The following is a 23,521-nucleotide window of genomic DNA, read 5'->3' as shown; positions in this document are numbered from 1 at the left end:
CTCTTCTCTTTCTACAGCCATTCCTAGGATTCAATCTAACCAATTTACCAATCCATCCACCACCTTTTTTTACCTCTTACCTCTTTTAATAACCTACCCTGTTGTTGTAATATTGAGGCCACCACATTCACTTTTTTCTCTTTCAAAGAATACCTGGAATAACTGCAATACTTGCAATACTTGATTCCCTGATGCCTCTCACAAACGCGTTCGAATATTATCAAATTATAAAGATTGTCGACATCGACACCTAATTTGTTAGGTCCCGGTTCGAGCTTGTCCTGAAACATTTCCAAGGTTTACGGCCTGGACCCAACGCACATATTACCTATCCCATTCCTGTACCGCCTGGTACCGTCTGTATTGTACCGTCTGTACCGTCCTGTCTATCGTCGGCAATCAATCAACAATCCACTTACCTACCCACCAACGTCCACCACGTCCACCTCGTCCACATCGTCCACACAACAACGCCCGCACTTCAACGTCGTGTTCACAACTCATAACTTACGCCTCCTAACTCGACCATTCTTCGACATTCTTTCATCTCACCGCCGATTCATACGATAGCATAAAAAAAGGGTGCGCGCATCTATTTCCATCACGATTTTCCAACGTAGCCCTGCCGACGGTCGCGGTCACCGTCGTCCGCCCGCGCGTCATAGACAATGACGTCTACAATCACCCCGTCAAAACCACAACAGCGAGCTCCGCAAATGAGTCCACCTCAACAGCCCCATCATCATCACCATCATGCTCATCCTGGTTCACCGCCGAGCAAACGTGATTTGAAGTCATGGTGGAAGAGCTTCCAAACCCGAGCGAAACATCAAGAGACCCAAGGTAAGGGCGACACCACATACACCACCTATACCACACACCATACATCACACAGCACATCCATCCTACTGCTGTACCAATCAGGTTCCATTCGGTTTTGGGGTTTCATTCTTGCTAGCCACAACATTTTTATCCCCATCGCTCTACCGGCGCGATTAACATAAGGAATCCTCTTATGAAATCTTTGTTTGCGTCGAGATGCCCCAACCATTTCACCATGAATAGTTGGTTTCAAGCCTCGGTTGCTTGCTTTGCAAGGCCTTTATTTTACTATGATAGGGTAGAGGGTCATAAAAGCATGGATTATGATCACGATGCAAAGATAACTACTAACACATCTTTCGACAGATATACAACCCAAGGGGATATTCGGCGTCCCCCTACGCCAAAGTATCACTTACGCGAATGTCGCTATTTCACTCGTCGACGAGAAAGGGAAAAGTTATATTTATGGATACGTACCAATCGTGGTAGCCAAATGTGGTGTTTTTCTGAAGGAGAAAGGTTGGTGACGAATCTTCGAAGGATTCAGTCCTATGCTGACGGCCATGCAGCCACTGGTATAGAGGGGATCTTTCGCCTCAGCGGTTCAGAGAAGCGCATCAAGGAGTTAAAGTTACAATTTGACTCTCCTGATCGATATGGCAAAGGTCTCGTGTGGGATGGATATACGGTCCATGATGCTGCTAATGTCCTCAGACGATACTTGAACGATTTACCCGAACCCGTCGTCCCATTAGATCTTTATGAACGGTTTCGAGATCCCTTGCGCGGACACACGAAACAAGCTGTTGGCGATAACGAGGGCACCCAGCTAGTCGAAGATTTTAACGAAGTTGAAGCTATAGAGAAGTATCAACAGTTAATTAAGGACCTGCCCCCGCTCAATAGGCAGTTGCTTTTATACATACTAGACCTGTTAGCGGTATTTGCCGCCAAGGCCGACGAGAATCGAATGACGGCGCAGAACCTAGCCGCTATTTTCCAGCCTGGAATGCTCTCTCACCCGCAGCATGCCATGGCGCCCGAAGAGTACCGACTAAATCAATGTGTCATCATTTTCCTGATTGAAAATCAGGACCATTTCTTGATCGGTATGCAAGGCACCGCCACAGACGAGAAGACTAAACAAGAAATTGAGAAGGGCCCGCCGACCGTTGTGACGCCTGCGACCCCGAGTCGCAGCACTGGCGTAGTAAGATCCGCCTCGAATGCGAGTGCTGGCGCTGAGAGCGTTAGCAGAGATGGCAAGATCCGGAGGAATCGTTCTACGTCCTCACGACATTCCTTACAGTCCAATGGTGCATCCACACCTGGCAGCCCTGCCTTAACACCGAATAGTGGACTTGCTAGAAGCAACACAGTTCCATCGAAGAAGTCTCCTCACATTCCTTCGGGACGATTTCCATCCCGACAAAGTTCACCAACTGTTGCGGTGGCTCCAGCTTCGCCTTCGCCCGCTGGCCCTACTGCAGGTCCTCCCCCAACAGTGGCCGAAGAAGCACCGGTTGCTCCTGAACGATCACCAGCAACGTCTCAACACTTAACCCCTATGTCAGCAGGATCACAACCTGCTGTTAGAAGCCAAGAAAGGTTGTTGGGGCCCCCTAGCGAATTTGCGACGCCTCTGAAGGAAAGGAACCTCCAGAGTCTGTTTCAACGAACGCCAGGTTCAGCAGAAGGCGAAAGACGACAACCCAACAAACTACGAAAGAAACGATTAGCAAGCAGTACGAACCCAAGCGCGCAAAGCTCTACCGCTTCCTTGCCTCATTCGGAGGCAGTTTCTCCAGCAGTTGACCCCTCAAGCAATCCGATAGAGTACAAAACCCACCTTGATCCAACTATATCAGAAAATGGCACTTCTGTAGAAACTCCTTCAGAGCCGACCCCGCGAGCATCTCAAGTGCCATCTCAGGTTCAATCTCGAGTGTCGTCTCAGGTACCATCTCAAGCACCGTCCGCAAGTACTACTCAGGTTGACCAAGAGCATATCAACTCTCTCAAACCAAAGTCATCACCTTCAACTTCATTACATTCCTCATTTAACGAAGGATCCGACGCAGATCAAGTAGAAGAAAACTTATCTGCACCCTCCGCCACAGACAATGCCGAGAAGGAGAAGAAGCGTCGATGGCGCATATCTCGACGGAAAGAAGATATGCCCGGCGCCCACACTCCCCCTCAAAACTTAGGTAACAATAGTAATGCCGAAATGAGCACTTCGTCAGTTGGAAGTGGGCAGCGGCCGCGTAAAAGTTGGACTGGTGACTCTTCCGATGTAGCAGCAACGCTAGCTGAATACGAAGCAGGAAACAGAGAGAAGGAAGAACCCAAGGGCCCTCTTGGATGGATCAAGAATAAATACCGAGAAGCAAAAGAGAATGTGGAAATCAAGCGCACGAAATCTCCTCCCAGGGAACCGGGACAAGGATTCCTGTACCCGGGCGGGAAAAGCGTGGATACTATGGGGAGCATTGATGAGAAGGGGGCTCAAACAACCCCGAATCCTACTCAGACTGTCAGCCCAACTCCCGAGCTAATTTCCACGACTGCTCCACACGACATCCCGTTACCGAGCTCCCCGCCACCTACCCAGGCGACACACAATGAGAGGCCCTCCAGTACCTAGGCGGAGGGGGCTTCGCGCCAGGGTAGGAGAAGGAGCAGTGTCTATTGGGACATGACGATAAGATTAGTTAATTCATCGAGCGCGGTCCTACTCAGAAATCGCAGGCATTCGCAGATGGGCGACTTGGACGGCCAGGATAATTAATTCTTTCGAAATTTTGTTTGTTAGGGTTGCCTCTGGAAGCAGAAAAAAGTGATGACATGGGTTAGCGAAACGGGTCGGGTTGACGGGTGGTTTGATGCTTTTTGAAAGTTTGATGACGAGGTTTCACGTTTTTGGAGGGGAAATATCTATTTTTTTGTTGTCGAAGGGAAATTTTTTTTGAGAGAGAGATGATGATCCCCCCAGTTCCAAATGGGAAGAAGAAAAAAACGGAGAAGAGAAGAATACTTCTTCATGGATACCCCTTCCCCCCCTTTTTTTCAAAAAAAGGGTTTGTATGTCGTTTTTTTTATTGGGGTTCAAACTTTTTTTTTATTAAAAAAGACATCGCGGTTAATGTGGAATTCCTCCTTTTTTATTCATCCTATGACGTCGGTTCGAATCGATGGTGCGCTTGAGATGAGAGCTTTTTTCCCCACAGGTTTTGAAGGGCTGTGCTTACCTCAGTGCCTGCGAGTCTTTGAGACTTGGGTTTGTGTTGTGTTGTGGTGAGACTTGTTTGATAAACCCAATGGATGGGTATCGCAAGGCGAGTTGGCGCCGAATTGGTGTTGTTGCTGTGTTTTTTATAAGCTCAATATATGGAGGCTATTCTGTGCTGCTCGGACGCGGTTTTGCGCCTTTTTGGTGGTTTTTTTTGGTATGGGCGCTTTTTGCCTTGACTTATCTAGGTACTAAACTTCGTTTACGTCCGGCTTGGAGTTGAGGAGAGGTTTGTTCGTTTATTTTTGTAGGTGTGTAAAGTGTGTGAATACACGTGTGATAGTCCGGGGCTCGTTTAGCGTCTTGTTTGCCCGCGGGTGTTGGTTGGTTGATTGATTGACATTGGATTAGTACCTTTATTTGAGTCGCAGTTGGCGAAAGAGAAGAGAGAGATTGGGGCTGCGATGGTCCCCTTTTATATCTAACCTTGGAGTTGGGTTATTTCTGCTGAGGTTGGGAGTGAAGGCATAAATGGCGAGTTCAGTAGCCTATCTTTTTTAAGAGAATCAATCGGTGAATAATAAAAGGGGTCTCTGATCGGAATCGGCGAATGAGATGGTGATGGTGATAGGTCAAATGATTGCCCCTTACTAAGGGTCCTGTGAAGTTAATACGAGCTTGATCTACTCAGTCGATAATACTTTATTATAATAGGAAGGTCGATGAGACATAGGCACGCAAACAAGCACTCGGTAGAGTGGTGTCAAGAAAGTGTGGAATTAACATATTAGATTATTCGAAGATATTATTTCTAAAGTTTGCGGAAGTTGTCTCATTATGTACGTGACGCCATGTGCTGAAAATCCACTATCTAACATAAAATCGGTGGCCTCAAATACGGGCGGTCCGCGTATACGGTCAAGACCGAATACGACGAATCGGGGGCTGAGTTAGCGATCGCTGGATGCTAGTCACCTACACATACCTGCTACCACCTCGATATCGTAGTTCCTGCGATACCAGAGGTATTTAGCGTGGTAAAACTAGGTCTTAGGTAGGTATGGAGCTGTGGGAAGATGATGAGATAAGTCTACTTCAACAATGGCATACCTAGGTATCATTTCGACGAGTAGCACTTAGGAAGTACAAGATGTAATGGTTGATGGTAATGGTCGAACTGTGACTACCTGCCCGCATTCCTAGACCCCTTTCTCGCTTACTAATTAGGTACCGAAAATTATTTGTGGTTACCTATGAGAGATTGACGTAGTGAACCTATGAACTCACCCTATTTTGCACCTAGAGTGCCTAGTAGGCGAGCATACGTACTTTGGCTCGGTTTGTAGCGCACGACGATGATGAATACCTGTGGTAAAGTTAGCTTAGTAATGATAGTGATTCGTAAGTCCAGAGGCCGCAAGGGCAGCTAAAAAAGACTAGAGAGTAGGTGGTCTTGGTCGTAGTACGCATCCACTGGATGCTTTTTCGAGACTTCATGCTAGATTTCGGAGAGGGCTTTGAACATGCGCCCCTCCTCTCCTGCATTACTATACTGTGATAAGATGTGCCAGTCCCCGTCTTCCAACTGCGCCGAGTGACGAAAACAGTTCGAACTTGAATCAAGCGATCCGTGTATATCCACCACCTCTCTCAATTGCGGAGCGTTTATAATGCCGACCCGCTTCCCGATCTCATGCTCATCCGTATTTTCATACATGGGTATCTTCTGCTCTTCAAGAAAACATATACATGAAATTTTCTAAATGCCATTGCTCGCACACCCCCAGGCTTTTCCAACTGTGCCTAGTGCAAACTCATCCAAAATGCCCTGGACACTGACGTAGGTTCCGGCTGATAAGAAGAAAACGCCGGTCAAGATAATGATAATGTTCAAGATGCCCTCGATCCAGCCACGGAGTGACCGGTCTCCGAGGAATGCAACGGACCCGTCGGCTTTCCGCATGCGGAAATAGGCGACACCCCAGAAGATGAACCCGAAAAAGGAGTCAAATAGCGAGGACATAAGGGAGAGAACTATGATTTGTGTTAATTGGCATTTGAAAATAGTGTAAATTCTTAATTAAGACTTACGAGAGTTAAAGAAAGGGATTGAATTTGCGATGATGAAAGCGAGAATCCAAGTGCAGACTAAATAAAACGTTAGCATGAAGATCAAGATCACTGCGCTAGAAATTCATACGTAGAATGAGTGCCCATGTTGCCCATCCAACGACCGTATGTTCGTTCTTATGTCGAGAATGTTGGAAGATTCGAAAAAAGATGAATCGAGACGATACCGAGGCATATAAAACACCTAGAAAGATGATGGTAGGAATCATGAACGAAAAGGCGATCTTTTTATATAGTGGAATCAAGGATCCAAAAGCTGGCGATGTCATATACTGGTTACCTACAAACGCATATGTGACTGCGCCAACGATGCTGAAAACAAGTATTTCGAGGATAGTGCATGCCCATAAAGCCTTGGGGAAATCTCTCGGCTCACGCATCTCGGCAATAAAGCTAGGAAGGGTAATCTGCCCAATAAAAGTATAGCTTTAAGATTGTTAGCCACAATACGGACGTTAATGGGAAATCTAGTACCTAATGTTAAGGAATGCACCCAGGCCCGAAACAAACGTGGTTCCAAGGACGGGGATAGCGGTGACGATTGGGTTACCGAATGGGAGTGCCGCGCCGGTATCAGGGTCGGTAGCCGGATCGGCATTGAAGCCTGCAGGATGACTCTGGATACCAGCGAAAATCGTGGCTAGGATGACGGAAACAAAAGTAAATGCGGCAGATGCAGTTCCAAGCTTCGAGAGCATACTGAAAGTGCGAGGTAGAGATGATAGCCAGCAAATAACAGTGATGATAGCCCCAAAAGATACAGTCTGGCAGGAAACGCTTGAGTTCGGGCCGACCATGGTGTTCAGATACTTAGCCCCAACGAGAACGTGGAGACCCTGCAAATAAGTTAGGTTCATGGATACGGCGATGACCTGTGAATGACGACTCACCTGAATGAAGGTGTTGTTTAAGATGAACATAAAAGCCGTGAAGTACCAGGCCCATTTCTGGTCCCAGAATAGCATCTGGCCAATATCACATACATCTCTAACCTCAGGATGTCGCAGGCAAAATTCCCATAACACAATGGAGCTATTGTGGAAATGTTAGCAAGGCAACATGACAGGGTAGGTTTGGACAACACACGTGTATAGAACTAGGAGAGCTTGAACGACAGTAAGAATGAGCCTAAATGGCAATGTCAGCTACTGCATAAGCTTTACCAAGATATGTGCCCAGAAGCTAAGAAAGCTTACCCTGGGACAAGTCCGAGGACGCTGTAGGACCACGGGAAGCTCATGATGGCCTGTTAATATGTTAGAATGCCATGAGGTAGATTGAAAATAAATGATATATGAGAAATAGAGCATCGAATTGCTATTTAGCAGAGATATGGCTGCAAAACTTACCAAACAGATATATTCGGAGAATAATAATGCGGCTGTCTGTAGAGAAAAGTCAAGATGTTAGTAAACTATTAGATCCTTGGCCTCCTGCCGAGATTCATGTGCCGGCTTGGACATAGCTTAGACACACCTTTTGCCAACTACATGTACGATATTGGATAGCACAATTGGCCTCCTCTTCAAGCTGTTTGTTAAGAATTGCATCGCTGCTGACATTACTGTCCGAATCTCGACCTTCAATGTTGAGGGGTATTATCTGAGGGGCGATACGGGGTCCTATCTTGACATTGGGACCACCGAACCAAGCAGCCCACCCTTGAGGCCTGGCGACCTCGTGGGTTTCGAAAGGCGATGGCTCGTCCGAGTAGTCTGCCTTCATGTTGACGATAGGCACAAACCCCCGAAGTTTAGGGAGATACCTAAGAAGGAGGAAGAAGACCTCGGAGGAGAAGGATGCCGAGAAGGGTGCCGAGTAGAGTACGGCGTAAACTTAAGTTTAGTGAATCTCTAATCCGGTAGTCGCACACATTACACGGAATCGGAATAGGCAATGCTGTGAGTGTCGGGGGTTGAAACGGTCGTATGTATATTAAGTATACTTCGAGCGCAGATCACCAAAGGCAAGAAAGAGAAGAGAGAAAATAGAATTATAAAAGAACGCGGAGCGGGAACAAGTTTAAAAAGCAGAACCTTGAAGCGTGGTACATTATAAGTCGCGATTACCCTGATATGCTAGGAAAGGACGCCCATCCATGTATGTATTTCTATGAGGTAAGTACATACAGGTTGTACCTAACATATTTAGCGTATGGTAATAAGTCTATAAAAGGCCGACCGAGCAAGGTACTTATCCTTTTACATGTACGCATATGTACAGGAGACGTAATGCCTTGCCTCGACGATGTCATGAGGATTCAATCGCAATTTTAGTCACGATGCAACACGGGAGCATGAGTACCTAACGTCAGGTATTTGATTTCTGACATTACACACGCACATCCTCGCCTGTTTCCGGGTTTCTATAAACTAACCACTTAAGATCTAAGACACAGGCTGACAACTTCAAGACAGTATGTACCTAAACTACCTAGATAGGTATTGGATTACCCGATGAGCTAACCGAATAGGCGTCCCCGAAATAGTGCACAGGAGGACAGGGTAAACCATCAGTCGTGGGGGTTGTTATTGGTCTATTCATCCTCCTCCAAAGCCAAGAGATAAATTCAATCTCGATCCAGTAATAAATCGCCCAGATGCGCCTCACAGCCTTGCGTGCGCTAAACCTAAAACGGCATCAAGTTGATCACGCAACTTCTATCATCTATGACGACTGATAAGGTCGTTACACCGTTACGGAGTGCTTACCGCCTCTATTGGTGTCACCGAAGACTTTAGCCACATACAACATTTGTGCTACCTACCTACCTACTATGGGGTAGCTGCCTCGGTGCATATTATACCTATTCCGCTCATATTATACTATGTATAACTTTGCTGTCAATTGTATAATATTGAACCTCTCGACTAGTATTTAGACGAGCCGGCATGGTTGTATCGCGTGGTTTCTATGATTCCATGAATACGTAAATGCCATGTGTGGGGGTAGCATCAACCAATACCCATCCCAAGTTAATGACAGATGATTGGACATCTACGAATATCGACCATCAAACACAATACTCTAACCAGGCTGCCGGGTCGGATCTCTCGCGTGCGCCAGCCCATTCTTTTAGTCTATGGGGCAAATCGAAACTTCTATACCCGGACGTTTCAAACTTTCAACTAGTCGTATCAACAATACTTCAGATATTGCGCAATCGAGTAGCGGTTCTCCCTAGATCACAACGTGGGAACTAGTGGACACAAGTCGGCCACACGACATCTTGCGATTTCGTTCGTAGGTGGAACGACGTGAAGAGAATTCTTCACTTAAGCCGAGTTTAACAGCCAGTGCTTTGTTTATGTAATCCATCGAGTCAACCTAGAACTTCCAAGTTACATGTGAGAATAAACCGGTTGTACAGAACTGCAGTAGGAGGCAATATGCTACCCAGTACGGATCGAGCGGGGCACGCCCTTCGAAGACATCGAGCAAGGTACGTATTTATACCTACACATCTACGATAATCAGTGATAGGACAGTCAACAATCTCATTTATATTCGTTTATCATTCATTAGCATCGAACAAGATCCGTTAACACGGATCTGCTAACTAAATAACGCCCCTAGAGCGGATTGATTCTAGTTCTGCGGCTGAGTAAATGGTATATATCAACCTACATCCCCTAAATCAATTGTCAATACTTTTAGCCATTACATGCCCAGGTGCTTAAGGACGAGAGCGCTGCTCTTGAATCGAGACAAAATATAACGTCAGTCGTCTAAGACGATGATGCCGAATACCGATGCCGTTACCTACGGGTTCAACATATCTAACGAAGCCATGCATGATGGATGAAATCTGCAAGCCATGTTTCATATTAAGGAAGTGATAAGGTCTTGCTCAGCACCGCGGCGGGCTGCTGTTCGTGACACAACACCGACACAATTAAGAAGGCAACTCGCAATATGAGGGATAAATGCAGTTAACTAGGGCTCTCAGAACGGCTTTTCGCAGGTCGCCGTCCATCCCGCTGTCTTTGAACCGGATGGACTAATGCATCATGTATTCCTGAAACTCATCGGAATATCGACTTGTCGATGAGCGAATATCGTCTCGGAAACTCATATGATTATATTCGTCTGCGGGATGATGGTCGGGATGGACGGGTTGGAAAGAGATAAAAGGATGAGCAAGATCAGCTAGCCACGGTCAAGAATGGAGGGATGGAGGGAAGAATAGAGGGAAGATGACTGGACTGTTTGTCGATCCAGGGTCCAGCTCCTACAGCATCTACTCCGCAATATTTAATTTCCCCGCGAAAAGAGATTTCCAGCCTCTAGGATCCTTTCCATTACTTTTCAGCTGAATCCGTTCTAGCGGGTCCAGTTTGTATGGATTCTACTTTAACAAATGCGATATCGGCTCCGAATTTTGATATTTCCAAGTCGCGTCTACAAACACGACTTCTCATTTTTTTCTGGAGTCGTTAAAAAAAAATCGATACGCGAGGGTCGCTTATTTGTTTTGCGCTGGGTCGGTTCTGCTGGGGCCTCCGAAGTTCTGTAGCTCTGAAGCTAAACCCGACGACTTAGCGGAGTCATACTGGAGCTAGAGATCGCCGTGACAGCGTTCCCGGTTGCTAGGCCGAATGACCGAGGGTCAGCACGACTCTTCGTAAAATTTTATTATTTATAAGCGAGACCACTCACACCGTCTCGTGAGTCGTCTTGCCCATTGTTGGGAGTTGGTGTCATTTTGTCTATTGCAGACTCGCTTGGGTGAAATTCTAGTTAACCCCGATTGGTTTGATTGAAGATGCGCATTGGCAAGAATTCTGGTACGTCGCGATTATCTAGCAACCCCCGCCGTCTGACTCCAACTTTTAGTCGCGGATCGCATCGCGTTTTTGAACGGAGTCTACGGGTATCTTAGACTCATAACATGAGACTTGGTCAATCACGATGTCTAACTTTGCTTCCTTCGCAGCGAGCGCTCCGAGCGATTCGGATAAACCAGGAGAAGAGATTATTGGAAACAACACTTACCATCCCGGCATTGCCGATGTCGAATATGATGAACTTCACGTACAATGTCCGCCTCATACTACGGAGCGTAAGCTCATCACCAAAATCGACTGGAAATTGATCCCGTTCCTGTGTATCCTGTATCTTCTCGCGTTTTTGGACCGGGTCAACATCGCGAATGCGAAATCCTTCCATCTGGTAGAAGATCTAAACCTTAGGGATACTGAATACAACACCGGTAAGCAAATCGGACTTGGAAAATATCGCTTTACTAACACCAGAGGTCGTTAGCCCTAACCATATTCTTTGTGCCGTATATCGTTGCCGAGATACCTAGCAACATCTTGATGAAGAAGGTCTCGCCCCGCGTTTGGCTCCCGACCTGCATGCTTGGTTTTGGTATCGCATCCGTATGCCAAGGTCTTGTTCAGAATTATTCTGGTCTCCTCGCGACACGATTCTTCCTAGGTCTGTTCGAAAGTGGAATGTTCCCAGGTAAATTTAGTCCAAATCCGCTGTCTTAGAGCAGATGACTAACGTTGGTTATAGGATGTTTTTATCTCATCAGTATGTGCCAGCCGGTGTAGTCCACGTGCTATAATGTGCAGTTTCTGCATGTGAATAGTTGCTAATATTAGTCTATTAGGCATGTGGTATAAACGAAGCGAATCACAGAAGCGTTACTCTTTATTCTTCTCGTCTACTTCTTTAGCAGGAGCTTTTGGTGGTCTCTTGGCATCTGCCATTGGAAAGAGTACGTCCATTCATCCATTACAGATCTTACTAATCTGTGTAGCTTTCTATAATGGAAACAGAGAAGCATCTTCTTGGTCCTAACTAATTCGTTGAAAAGTGCAGGGCATGCGTGGATACAACGGCTGGCGTTGGATTTTCATACTTGAAGGAGCCCTTACAGTCGTCGTTGCGCTTATTTTCTTTTTCATATTTCCCTCCTTGTAAGTTTTCCTCGTCCGGAATTTAGCTTGTATGATCCTAACCTGGCGAAGTCCCGAGCAGGCAAAATGGTTGACCGAAGAGGAGCGGGTGTACATAAAAGCTCGTCTACAAGCCGACCAGGGCCACAACGCCGCAGAACGAAAGATTACCTTCCGCGATGTCGTCAACGTGATGAAGGACCACCGCATCTGGCTCGGCGGATTTATGTACTTTGGACTCATCGTTCCGGCCTACAGCTACGCCTTCTTCGCACCAACTATTATCTCGACCTATCACTACGACGCGATCCAGACACAGCTACATAGCGTACCTCCTTGGGCAGCATCGTTTGTCTTCTCTATTTTGATGGCAGCTCTCTCGGACAAGTTACGCCACCGCGCCGCATTTGCGCTTGTACCGCTCTGCCTGTGCATCGCAGCCTTCGCTACACTGCTCAAAGTCCACAACAACACGCCGGTGCAATACGCAATGCTGCACCTTGTTACGATGGGTACATATAGTATCCTACCCATCACTGTGTGCTGGTTTAGCATGAATCTAGGCGGTCATCATCGCAGAGCCATCGGTACCGGCTGGCAGATCGGATTCGGCAATATCGGAGGAATCATCGCAACCTTCGCGTTCCTCAGCAAAGACTCCCCGAACTTCACGAAGGGCTATGCGATATGTCTCGGGTTTACCTGCATTAGCGGTATAGCCTCACTCTTATATCTCCTCTCGATCTACACCGAAAACCAGAGACGAAAGAAGGCTGTCAGGGATGTCGGTTTGTCGGAGTACGAGAAGACCGAGTTAGGCGATCTGAACCCTGAGTTTAGATACATGTACTAGTGAACGTATTGTTTAATTAGATGTTCTTGAATAATTACGAATGGAGAGAAAAGATAGAAGAGGTGGATGGTTATGAGGAAAAGTTTAGATGAAACGAGCAGTCATGATATCAACATCGGTGTTACTCTTCATTGTATACCAAGTGTTCCACACAGTTTGATTTCAAGTGATTTTTAGAGCTATATATCATGGTGAGTCACCTAAAAAGCGCTTGTTCATGTCTTTCCGTCAACGTCTTATCCCCCAAAAAGGGGGGCGAACAGATGAAGGTTTATCGAAACGCTCCAAAAGCCTCCTACGTCATAAAAGGCTTTCATCGCCAGCTTCTACGATAAAATCATACCATCCCAAGCCTTAGACCCGCCTCAACATCAAACTCCTCATCATGGGATGAAGTAGGCAGGCTCAGCGGCCTCAAAGGCGGATACCCCCCATCATCCGAATCACCCAAAAGGGGCTTCAACAACTCCTCAATCTCCAACAACTGGCCCTCCAACCCCGGCACATCCATCTCCCTCAACCTGCACAAACTCTCCCGCGCCCCAACCCTCTCCGTCTCCGTCAACGGGCGTTCCCGCTCCCTCCTCAACACCTGCACAACACCCTCCCCGCGCCTCCAAACCCCATCCACACACTCATCCACATACGCCACCACATTCCCCCGCCGCAAAACCAAAACCTGATCCACCCCTCCCTCCCCCCCATCCCCATCAACAAACCCAGCAGCCTCCACAACCCCCTTATAAGCCTCATCATGGACCCCCCTCGGCGTCAACCGAACCGGCAACCCCCATCCCGGCCCCGCCTCCGGCAACCCCTCGTAATACCGCCGCAAAATCCCCAACCGACTCAGCGCCGCAGGCACAGCCAAAACCACTACTTCCACGCGGTACCCATGCCCGTGAAAAAGTTGTGCTAAGGCGGCGAAGTCGTCCGGGTGCCGCGTCGCGGACTCGAGGAGCACGTCGGAACGCCGCGTTGCGGCGACGGTCGCGGCGTGGAGAAGCCACCGCCGCGCGTCGGGGCTGGTTGCTGGGGAGGCGAGGGGGGGGTGTGTTTGTAGGAGGGAAGCGTAGGACGGGTGGTAGGTTTTGTAGGTGTCGGCTATGAAGTGGATGGGCGGGGATGAGCGCAGGTGCTGCAGGGTTTGTTTGAGGAGCGGGGCGGTGCGGGTTTTGCCGGCGCCGGTTTGGCCGATTATTAGGACCGCGAGGGGGGGTTTGGTTGTGGTGGTGTTGGTGTTGGGGTTATGGGTGGCTGGTGAGAGAGCGCCGAGTTCGGTGGGGAGAATGGTTTGTTCGAATATTAAGCGCGACTCGGCCTCTGAGAGGATGTATGATTGCGGGTCGGTGTTCATCGCGTTACGGCTCCCACCGGTGACTTGTGTGGGGATTTACGGGGACGCGACGACGCGGTGGTGGATGCGCCGGCCTTCAATCGCATAGGAGGTCTTGGAGGTGGATGGATTTGCATGTTTAGGTAGATACAATCGCGTTGGTCGCTGGTTTATGAGATTATCTATTATTACTAAGAGATTAAAGTTATGGTAAGAACATCATCGCACCTGACCCCAAGCCGTGGTTTTGCGTGGGGGGTGAGACTATCTGCCGAGAATAGTGACGCCGATGTTACTATACCGGGAAGTGACGAGTTGCAACATAGAACCCCTTTTCGCTCCTCAAAAAGGGGGAAAGTTCTTTATAACCTGAGACAATAGTAGTCCTTTGACTCTATTATTCAAATTGAAACCACTTATATAAAGGCCATTGCATCTTTGAAGAGATCCTTTGAGGGGCTTCTCATTTGATATAACTTGACGAAATAATTTCGTAAACTTATTGAATTGAGAATTGAAACTACCCAATTAATCCATCCAATAAATTGAATAGATGAAGATGAACGACACAGAGCTACAGGTGATAAAACGACATTCCGCGATTCAAGCAACTTGCGGCCAAGCCGAGCTCCTCATAGGTACGTGCTACTATGCGTGCGGTCATAGATTCAACTGGATTCTCGACTACGTTCTTCAACGAACGGGAGTTCGCTCACCCAGCGCTCATGGCTGCCCGAAATGTACCGTAAATCCCACTTGTCTCATATGTCTTCATCGCTTCGATGCCAAAGCGTTCGACGGTTGTCAGACATGTGACTGCTTTTTCTACGAGACGCTTCTCGTGAATCGACGTAATAAGCTTGAACAGACTGGTGTTAGGACCGCCGAGCATAAAGCTACGACGTTCGTAAAGACTAGGCTCGAGTTTGAGAAGAACAGACTCCGAAGAAGAGGTATATTGATGACATGATGGGTAAGAAATAGAGTAAACCATAAAAGTAGTAAAAATAGGTAGTCTCCATGCTGAAATGTTGGCTTTGGTATCATAATTAGGTAGGCAAATTCTGACTGTATTTCATGTCAACATACTTCAGCCAGAAGTTCAATAGAAAAGTTAACTTGTAAAGATAAATCATTTACAGTCAGCACTAACCCCATGTAAAGGCTTAATGACCATCGAAGAGATAGAAGTTGCCTTTCCCGAGTTGCCAGTTTGTAGATCGTATGAATTGTACCGATATAAGTAACATTTTCTCCCCCTAACCTGATATTTACTTACCTCGTAGATGAGGTTCCTAGATTATATACCATTAGTTATCTAATATACTAGATATCTAACTAGATAATAGGGGTTACCGACTCGCAGCTCATTATACTAGATCATCTAACGCTTGGCTAGCTAAATGAGAGCTTGAGTTAAGTTTACTCGACTTCGATATCGGGATGAGCAACGCATGTAGTATGCATCTACCCAGTGGATACCTAGAATAAGTACGAGTTGCTGAACAACTACCCCCTAATATCTGAGTCATATCAGTATAACTTCGAATAAATGTATCTTAGCCACTCAGTAGATGGTCAAACTTTAAGTTTTCTGTCATCATGGGTTTGCTCACTGAGCGCAGATGTTTAACGCCACTGTAGAATATCCTTTGAGTCTCTGGCATCTTTAAGCATTTACCTTCCAGTTCTATATATGGAATTCATCACACATACTTTATTAGAGTGTGGTTCTGGCTAGGAAACCCAACAACCGATACATCCACTAGGAACGTCTCTGAGTTGCCGCTTCAATAGACGACGCGCTGGTCAGCCATCCAACCCGTCTTTATATATCTACAACACTCACTTAAAACCGAAGACCATTATCTACTTCACGAATGCAGCAAAATGTTTACAATCAGGTCCTATAAATTAGTTCGTATTGAGCCGCCCCCGAAGCGCGTCAGATTCAGCCCTACGATCAAAGTATGGGAATTCGTCCCGAATCCCGTAATTGTGGAGGAGCCATTACCACGATCATCAATAGGACTTTGGGTTGATAAGGTCGTTGTTCGGATCAAGAAATTAAAACATCTAATATCCATGGGAAAGGATGGCGAAGATGAGGAAGAGCAGAGCGACGAATATTTAAGGCAACAAAGAAGTCAGAGTCGCCAAAGCCGGCGAAGGCGTAGAAGAGCATCGTTGCCCGGAATGGACCTTCCAATTGGGATACCGATTAAGGAGTCTATTGAGACATCTAGGTCCGAGTTAGATCGCCAATCAAATAGCGACCATGAGCCACGGCGTTAGGATTATATCATACTATACAATACTCGGAGCCGATCTGTTTCCTGTCTACCTGGTCTCCAGCACGATTGTTGATGTCAAGTTTAACGAGATTCCGTATTGAAACGAAAATCACCACTGTTCGCGAGTTTGAGTCCCTAGATGGCGCAACGAACGTCAACATCTCCTAAATCAACACGACGTCCGGAATAATGGATATACTGCTTCAGCTGACGGATCTGATATCGCATGAGCGACTTATCTTGGCTCTGCAGAGACGTACATACCGCTATAGATTTAAAAAGGGGCTGGCAACTTATGCTAGATACTGCGGGGGTCGGGGGTACTGGTGTGAAGCTAGGGAGTTGGGATGCAGGAAGCCAAGTATTATAGAATTTACGCGCCATTATCGTTGGTTATCGTTACGATCCCGTTATGATCGACAATGTGAGCTACACTGGTTCAACCTATCGCGTCATCAGCGTAAAACCAACTTTCGTGAGATGAAGATGAATGGATTAGTATTTGCGTGATTGTTAGGCCTTTCTATCTGGTGGACCTCTCATCGTCATATTGGTTGTACTGTTGGTTTCTGTAATCTATCGCACTGTGATACCTGACGAGGAATAGAGAGATAGTGGCGTCTACCTACGGTTGCAATTTCTGTAGTAACACTGCATCGTTTGTGTATCCACACTGGCCAATGACAGGTCATGAAGCTGCATGCTGTAAAGCCTCAAACCGTTAGTATCCCCCTGCACGGCACCCAGCTGCCCAGTAGTTGAAGATAGTATAAACGAAAATATCATATCTGACTCAGAAATATTAGTTAAAGGGAGGGTGTTGTTTAAATTCTACTGGTAATACTGGATAGATGCTCTCATTATAAAACCAACTGCAGAGCACAGGCTATGCGAATCCCTCTCACTGGATTTTTCAAACAACAGCCATCCAATGTCGCTGTGTTAGTCTTTTTACACGATGTTTACACGACTGCTCTTGGGGAGCTCTTTGCTCATTGCAGTTGTGTCCCTTTTACTCTCTCAGATGGCTGTAAAACCGTCAACCCAGTACACGCCATCTGCCATAGGTCGTAATAACACCGTTCTCTTCATAGTAAACTGTGAGTTCGGCCTCTCCAATGTGCATCTTGCGACGGCGCACGCCTTATTAGAGCGCCATCCAGAGATCCGCATGCATGTTGCGTCCTTCCCCCCCACGCTCCCAAGATTGGACAGTATCTCAAAACATGTCCGGAAGACGAACTCTTCTGCGGAAGATATCGTGTTCCACGAGCTCCCAGAACAGTACGACTTCGCAAAAGCCATGGTAATATCGGGGAGAACACCGATGAGCATCACACGTCCGCCAGGCCGTGCTCATATCGACGAAACTGGCAAGGATATGGCATTCTTCACTGCGCCATGGTCAGGAGAAGCGCATTTGGAACTCTTTCAGCAGCTCACCGGTAATATCTTTACTTTTTTACGTGGGGGTTCGGCTCGGCGCTAACTTGCATCTCGCTAATGACGCCACAGAGATCATCGATGAGGTAGATCCCTCCCTCGTACTTTTGGACATGTTTTTTCGACCTGGTCTTGATGCAGCTCGTAATCGGAAAAGACTGCATGCTTTCATCGTTCCAAATATACCGATTGACGTCTTCCCTCTCCATCAACCTTATTTGAAATGGCTGTGGAAATATCCTGTGTATGTGCATGCTTCTCAAATTGTTCTACTTAGTCATGTAGCTAATATAAAAGCCCACGTGTCGTTTAGTTTGGGCTCTGGTATTCTGTATCCTGTCCCATGGAGTAGAGTGCTAGAGAATATCTATATCAATGTGCGGTACTTCTATTTCCTGGGATCTATGCACCATTTCAAGTCCGCGAAGAAACTTCTTCAGCAGAAAGGTATCAACCGTATTACCTACAATGATCTGCACCGCTCAAATGTACCCTTCTTCATTCAAAGCCTAGCTGAAGCCACAATACCCCTGGACCATGTCCCGCCAAATGTGACATATACCGGACCAATTTCCCTTTCCCTCTCCACTCTAGAAGAAGTAAATCCGGAGCTGAATCAATGGCTTGCCAAGACGTCGACTCTTTTCGTCAACCTCGGGAGTTTCTTCGCCTGGGATAAAGTCCGGGCTAGTGCTATGGCGCAAGCTATCGCAGACATATTGCACGAGAGGACCGATCTTCAAATTCTATGGAAGTTCTCTAAGACGGGTAAGCAGTTTGGTGACGAGTTCTTGGATCCGGTACGCCCGTTCCTCAAGAATGGCCGCCTTGAGATGATATCTTGGTTGCCTGTCGAACCAACGACTCTTTTTGAAACAGGTCATATTGTGGCTTCAGTACACCATGGCGGTGCGGGAGGTTTCCACGAGGCACTCGGGTAAGGCACTCGCCCCGCCCCCTAAATAAAGTACTAACCCCTATCTTACGACAGAACCGGCATACCACAGATAATTTTACCGCAGTGGACTGACCACTACAGTCTCGCACAACAGGCTCAGTATCTCGGCGTGGGAGTTTGGGCGTGTCAAGAAACTGCTCCCTCTTTTACAGCCGAATGTCTTCATGATTCCTTTTCTACAGTTCTTGGTAGTGGTAAGATCGCTGAGTCCTTACGAGAGAAGGCAAAGCAGATTGGAGAAATAGCTCAGCGAGATCCTGGCCGGTATATCTCAGCAAGAGAAGTTGCGAAGCTGGCAGCGCACGGTGCTTAAGATACGGTCGTTAAGACACTAATCGGGACGTTAGCAAGCCATAAGCGTGTGGCTTAGGGGATACTGGGGAACCCCGGCTACTTAGTACGTATAGATGTACGGATGGCTGTGACAAAAAGAAAAGTCATCTTCGGTGTTGACATACACTATAGAATGCATCTCAATAGGAAGTTAACTCAGGGTATCCCTGGGCATGTTCCTTGAAATTTCAGTAGGCAAGAATCCTAGAAACATATCAGCTATCTCAATCCATTGCATAATCATAATGCCCCTATTTACCCCTTTCTCCACTTTTATCCACCATGAGCGTCACCACGTATTTCAGTAATTCTAAAATAGCACACATAGTACCAGGACAAATGTTATAAACCGAAGCACAAGTTAATTTAATACATAATACCCTAGACCTTCAAGTTGATATAGATAGACTTAGTATAGTAATAAGGCAGCAAACCTGCCTCCCCATTCTCCGCACCGATGCCCGACTGCTTTGTGCCACCAAACGGGAGCCGGATATCCGGCGTGCTCGAAGAATTGATGTACACCTGACCGGCCTCGAACCCATTAGCAACGCGGTGGGCTCTCGCGATGCTACTGGTAAAAACGCACGAGGAGAGACCGTACGCGGTATCGTTCGCCATCTCTAAGGCGTCCTCCTCCGTCTTAAAAGGGACGACAGCAACACACGGCCCAAAGATCTCCTCGCGGTAGATTTTCATCCCGGGCTTCACATCCGTGAACACGGTCGGCTGGACAAAGAATCCCTTCCCATCGAACGCCGCCGGCTCGCCGCCCATAAACACCGTCGCGCCCTCCTCCCTAGCCCCACGTATATACCCAAGGATCTTCTCATACTGCACCCTCGACACCTGCGGGCCCTGGAAAGTCGTCTTCTCAAACGGATCTCCCAGCACCGAGACCTGGGAAACCTGCTCTTTAAACTTAGCCAAGAAGGCATCATAAACGCCCTCCTGGACCAAAACGCGCGAGTTCGCAAAGCACATCTGGCCCGAGTACGCCATAACCCCACGATGCGTCCACATAACCGCATTATCCAAATCCGCGTCCTCAAACACAATAGCCGGGGTCTTCCCACCCGTCTCCAACGTAACCCCCTTCAGCGTCGCAGCCGCAAGCCGCATGATCGCCTTCCCCGTCTCCGTGCTCCCCGTAAACGAAACCTTATCGACGCCCGGATGCGAAACCAGCGCCGCCCCCGCGTCTCCGCCATAGCCATTAACGAAATTCACCACGCCGGGCGGAAACCCCGCTTCTTTAACTAACTTCGCGATATACAGCACGGAAAGCGGACACGCCTCCGACGCCTTCAACACGACCGCATTCCCGCACGCGATCGCAGGCCCGAGCTTCATGCCGACGAACCCGATATTCATGTTCCACGGGATAATCTGCGCGACGACGCCGACGGGCGCTTTGACCGTGTACGCGACGCGGTCGGGGCCGCAGTCCGCCGTCTGGCCGTACATTTTGTCGGCCCAGCCCGCGTAGTAGCGCAGCACTTCGACGGCCCAGGGGACTTCGAAGTGCTTCGCTGTCGCGAACGTCTTGCCGTTGTCGATGGCGTCGATGGCGGCTAATACGTCCCCGTGCTGTGAGATGAGGTTCGCGAGCTTGTGCATGAGGACGGCGCGCTCGCGGCCGGTGAGGTTCGCCCAGGATGGGTGTTTGAAGGCTGTGCGTGCAGCTTGCACTGCGGTGTCGATGTCTGCTGCTGTGGCGGCTTGGGGGGCGCATATTTCTTCTTCGGTTCTGGTGGGGTGGTGAGAATGTGTTCGCGATGTAAGGGGGGTGGTTTACCTAGTACTTACGTGGGGTTAATCGTGGGAATCGTCTTGCCCTCGCTACTATTCACGAACTTGTTGTTGATGAATAGGCCTAGTGGCTGTGACCACTTGGTGCCATTCGGAGCCTTGAGCATTACCTCCATGATATATGTGTATGACTTTGAATCAAAAGATATATGATGAAGTTCAAGTGATGGAGGTCTCGAGAATGAGGTAAAGCCTGCTTTTATTTATACTCCTCATTGTGTCACATATTTATGGAAAGGGGTTGACTCGCATAGTCAATGAATATGATGATACCTAACCGATCGGATATATCGGGGGCTTCCGTGAATATTTTAAGATATAAGAGATATGTAATTATGTTCGTCACAGTAGATTACATCCTTGTCCGCCCACGCGGCGCCAAATGCCCCGTCGATTCGAGGCCTGTTGTCATAGGTGACCCTACGGCACAGGGTCGCAAACGCCTTTTAACCACTACTCCAACCTACCAACGCCAAAAGATGTTGGGGTATACATCTAGATAGCAAATAACTACCACGTGTATGTAGGCATTCTATATCACAGCCTCTTTGGCGATTATGTCACCCCGAAGTGCGAATGCGACTATGCTTACCAGGGAGATTATCAAGATGATGAGTAAAATACCAATATTCTAGCCATCGTATATTACACAAATCACCAAAGTTCCAGAAATATGTGATATCTAATTACCTAGACAAATAAAGGTGTGCATATCATATTTGTTATTGTATTATAATTTATGGGTACATTACCTTATAGTTACCTACCTATGTCCTCACAGCCTGCCTGCTAGGTACCTAGGCAAGTAATTGTCTAAGCCTCTAGGTAACCACCCCGACCACCCTGTCAGCAAATAGCATTCCAAATCACCAGGTTTCCCCGATCTCTTTCATATATTCCTGGAAGTGAATATTCCTTGGCGGGTACTTCCGAAGAACCCGGAAGTAATCGATCGTATCCTGACTGACATGAACCTCTTCCCCACCTGTGGCATCCGAATGTGCACCCGACCCCTTACTGTCCTTATAATAGCTTGCATTCTCCCAAGTAGGTAGAACTCGTTTCCAGTCCGCTGACTTCCAATTTTCCATTCGATCTTCTAGTGGTAAGTCGCTGCCGTTGAAAGGAGGGAGCGCAAACCTGTTGCGGTCCCCCTCGCGCATGTACTCACCATTACAATATACATCCTGGCCCTGATAATGCTCTTGGAGAATTTCTCGCATTTCCTCCGGGCTCGGTTCGGCACCAACGGAGAAGTAGTTCGGGTTATGCCAAGGCGGCCCCCTGAAAGGAATCAGCTTCCCTACTGGGCGTTGCCTGATGCAGTATTGAGCTCCTGATCTCTTACAAGCAGCGCATTTGTCCACACCCTCAACCCCTAGGTAATTCAAGGTGCAGTTAAGTCCTTTTTTAGTACATGCCAAACAAGAACCTCCGTCGTCAACTAATATTCTTCCTGTAGCCAAATCTCTATCGGGTTCTTTTTCTTCATTTACCTCTTTCGGCTTGTCCTGAGACTTTGGACCTGAGTTCTTCGTTCGGACTTTCTTGTCTGTAATCTCTCGGATGTTCTTAATAAAATCCTTTTTGCATAGAGGTTTTTTCGCTCCAGCATCGCTAGAAGTCCCCCGAGAATGAATTGATGACATGTTGAATAGTTAATAAATTTGACGTCCAGAAATCGAAAATTGGCAAGAATTGACCTTTCTTATCTATTGATATTTGAGAGCGCATATGGTAGCTACGAACAATCGGAATAAAGCCTTTGTATGTGCTAGTTGCTAACTCTCGAGTCACAAAGAAACATCTAAAAGAAACCTAAAAGACATTACAGGATTAACAATGATCTTTATAAGTCCTTGTTCGTCAGTGCCTCCATTGTTTCAAACAATAGGTATGGTTTGCTATGACGAGCGGACAGAAAGGATCCATTTTCTGAACCGAGCGAGCGTGGTATTGATCCCCACGACATTCGTATCTTATTTTCTCGAATTCTTCATTCGTTTGGAAGATGCCAAATTCATACCTTTGAAGTATGGAGATTCTCGAGAACTACTAGTACTTAAGGTCGTGCTCGTGAACTTTCTCTTACCTAAATTGGTCTCAGAAGTTGGCTGACTTAAGTTTTTAATACTTTTTAAGTCTGGAAGTCGTTGTATAGGAGGTGAGATGAGGTGGGATGGCTTCCACGTTTTCGTGTTTTCATTCATGCGGAATTTGAAACGTCCATTGTCTAGGTGTTTTCGGAACCAAATATGGGTTTTCGCCTGTGATGCTTCTATCCTGCGAGCGGGTTCATATTTTAAGCAAGACCTAATAAACTCCTGGCAATTGTGGCTGATTTTCTGATGAGACTGGTCGTCAAAGACGCTATCAAGCCATCCGTTGATTGCCTC

The 23,521-nt window shown here is 47.3% G+C and overlaps 7 protein-coding genes across 7 annotated transcripts; 3 read left to right on the top strand and 4 right to left on the bottom strand.

Annotated features, from left to right (window-relative positions):
- The first annotated feature begins 479 nt into the window (after positions 1 to 479).
- Positions 480 to 3,649, top strand: GGS22DRAFT_110073 (RhoGAP-domain-containing protein). The gene is made up of 3 exons (XM_047957921.1): positions 480 to 843; positions 1,189 to 1,344; positions 1,395 to 3,649. The coding sequence occupies exons 1-3, from the start codon at positions 669 to 671 to the stop codon at positions 3,470 to 3,472; spliced, it is 2,409 nt and encodes an 802-aa protein (XP_047821328.1). The 5' UTR covers positions 480 to 668; the 3' UTR covers positions 3,473 to 3,649.
- Positions 3,650 to 5,394: 1,745 nt separating this feature from the next.
- GGS22DRAFT_157280 (transmembrane amino acid transporter protein-domain-containing protein) lies at positions 5,395 to 8,444 on the bottom strand. The gene is made up of 9 exons (XM_047960483.1): positions 7,664 to 8,444; positions 7,537 to 7,572; positions 7,384 to 7,433; positions 7,274 to 7,315; positions 7,078 to 7,219; positions 6,662 to 7,023; positions 6,258 to 6,613; positions 6,149 to 6,205; positions 5,395 to 6,091 (listed from the first exon to the last, which is right to left on the bottom strand). Exons 1-9 carry the CDS (start codon positions 7,910 to 7,912, stop codon positions 5,817 to 5,819), a joined length of 1,569 nt encoding a protein of 522 aa, XP_047821327.1. The 5' UTR covers positions 7,913 to 8,444; the 3' UTR covers positions 5,395 to 5,816.
- A 2,432-nt stretch (positions 8,445 to 10,876) lies between these two features.
- On the top strand, positions 10,877 to 13,076 carry GGS22DRAFT_110033 (MFS general substrate transporter). The gene is made up of 7 exons (XM_047957920.1): positions 10,877 to 10,974; positions 11,024 to 11,399; positions 11,453 to 11,656; positions 11,711 to 11,728; positions 11,808 to 11,915; positions 12,015 to 12,117; positions 12,169 to 13,076. The coding sequence occupies exons 2-7, from the start codon at positions 11,099 to 11,101 to the stop codon at positions 12,947 to 12,949; spliced, it is 1,515 nt and encodes a 504-aa protein (XP_047821326.1). The 5' UTR covers positions 10,877 to 10,974; positions 11,024 to 11,098; the 3' UTR covers positions 12,950 to 13,076.
- A 1-nt stretch (position 13,077) lies between these two features.
- On the bottom strand, positions 13,078 to 14,490 carry GGS22DRAFT_110030 (zeta toxin-domain-containing protein). The gene has a single exon (XM_047957919.1). It carries the CDS (start codon positions 14,304 to 14,306, stop codon positions 13,287 to 13,289), a length of 1,020 nt encoding a protein of 339 aa, XP_047821325.1. The 5' UTR covers positions 14,307 to 14,490; the 3' UTR covers positions 13,078 to 13,286.
- Positions 14,491 to 17,375: 2,885 nt separating this feature from the next.
- GGS22DRAFT_110016 (glycosyltransferase family 1 protein) lies at positions 17,376 to 19,494 on the top strand. The gene is made up of 4 exons (XM_047957918.1): positions 17,376 to 18,024; positions 18,095 to 18,266; positions 18,336 to 18,959; positions 19,014 to 19,494. Exons 1-4 carry the CDS (start codon positions 17,538 to 17,540, stop codon positions 19,291 to 19,293), a joined length of 1,563 nt encoding a protein of 520 aa, XP_047821324.1. The 5' UTR covers positions 17,376 to 17,537; the 3' UTR covers positions 19,294 to 19,494.
- GGS22DRAFT_110012 (aldehyde dehydrogenase) lies at positions 19,494 to 21,467 on the bottom strand. Its single transcript, XM_047957917.1, has 2 exons — positions 21,123 to 21,467; positions 19,494 to 21,063 (listed from the first exon to the last, which is right to left on the bottom strand). The coding sequence occupies exons 1-2, from the start codon at positions 21,239 to 21,241 to the stop codon at positions 19,695 to 19,697; spliced, it is 1,488 nt and encodes a 495-aa protein (XP_047821323.1). The 5' UTR covers positions 21,242 to 21,467; the 3' UTR covers positions 19,494 to 19,694.
- Positions 21,468 to 21,991: 524 nt separating this feature from the next.
- On the bottom strand, positions 21,992 to 23,104 carry GGS22DRAFT_198746 (uncharacterized protein; the record flags this gene model as incomplete). The annotated part of the gene is made up of 1 exon (XM_047966172.1): positions 21,992 to 23,104. Exon 1 carries the CDS (start codon positions 22,772 to 22,774, stop codon positions 21,992 to 21,994), a length of 783 nt encoding a protein of 260 aa, XP_047821322.1. The 5' UTR covers positions 22,775 to 23,104.
- Positions 23,105 to 23,521: the final 417 nt, after the last annotated feature.

This window comes from Annulohypoxylon maeteangense (assembly GCF_022496945.1).
Source record: "Annulohypoxylon maeteangense strain CBS 123835 unplaced genomic scaffold GGS22scaffold_4, whole genome shotgun sequence".
In the NCBI taxonomy this organism is placed as follows: Eukaryota; Fungi; Ascomycota; class Sordariomycetes; order Xylariales; family Hypoxylaceae; genus Annulohypoxylon; species Annulohypoxylon maeteangense.
The sequence above is the reverse complement of the archived record's forward strand: the minus strand, read 5'-3'. Positions and strand labels throughout refer to the sequence as shown.

Coding starts and splice junctions, on each gene's coding strand:
- GGS22DRAFT_110073 (XM_047957921.1), top strand. CDS start 669: ATGACGTCTACAATCACCCCGTCAAAACCACAACAGCGAGCTCCGCAA. Junction 844..1,188: donor GAAACATCAAGAGACCCAAG/GTAAGGGCGACA, acceptor ATCTTTCGACAG/ATATACAACCCAAGGGGATA. Junction 1,345..1,394: donor TGTTTTTCTGAAGGAGAAAG/GTTGGTGACGAA, acceptor ACGGCCATGCAG/CCACTGGTATAGAGGGGATC.
- GGS22DRAFT_157280 (XM_047960483.1), bottom strand. CDS start 7,912: ATGAAGGCAGACTACTCGGACGAGCCATCGCCTTTCGAAACCCACGAG. Junction 7,220..7,273: donor GCTCTCCTAGTTCTATACAC/GTGTGTTGTCCA, acceptor TTTCCACAATAG/CTCCATTGTGTTATGGGAAT. Junction 6,614..6,661: donor GGTGCATTCCTTAACATTAG/GTACTAGATTTC, acceptor ACAATCTTAAAG/CTATACTTTTATTGGGCAGA.
- GGS22DRAFT_110033 (XM_047957920.1), top strand. CDS start 11,099: ATGTCTAACTTTGCTTCCTTCGCAGCGAGCGCTCCGAGCGATTCGGAT. Junction 11,400..11,452: donor GGATACTGAATACAACACCG/GTAAGCAAATCG, acceptor AGAGGTCGTTAG/CCCTAACCATATTCTTTGTG. Junction 11,916..12,014: donor GGCATCTGCCATTGGAAAGA/GTACGTCCATTC, acceptor TTCGTTGAAAAG/TGCAGGGCATGCGTGGATAC.
- GGS22DRAFT_110030 (XM_047957919.1), bottom strand. CDS start 14,306: ATGAACACCGACCCGCAATCATACATCCTCTCAGAGGCCGAGTCGCGC.
- GGS22DRAFT_110016 (XM_047957918.1), top strand. CDS start 17,538: ATGTTTACACGACTGCTCTTGGGGAGCTCTTTGCTCATTGCAGTTGTG. Junction 18,267..18,335: donor TGGCTGTGGAAATATCCTGT/GTATGTGCATGC, acceptor CGTGTCGTTTAG/TTTGGGCTCTGGTATTCTGT. Junction 18,960..19,013: donor GGTTTCCACGAGGCACTCGG/GTAAGGCACTCG, acceptor ATCTTACGACAG/AACCGGCATACCACAGATAA.
- GGS22DRAFT_110012 (XM_047957917.1), bottom strand. CDS start 21,241: ATGGAGGTAATGCTCAAGGCTCCGAATGGCACCAAGTGGTCACAGCCA. Junction 21,064..21,122: donor ATTCCCACGATTAACCCCAC/GTAAGTACTAGG, acceptor CCACCCCACCAG/AACCGAAGAAGAAATATGCG.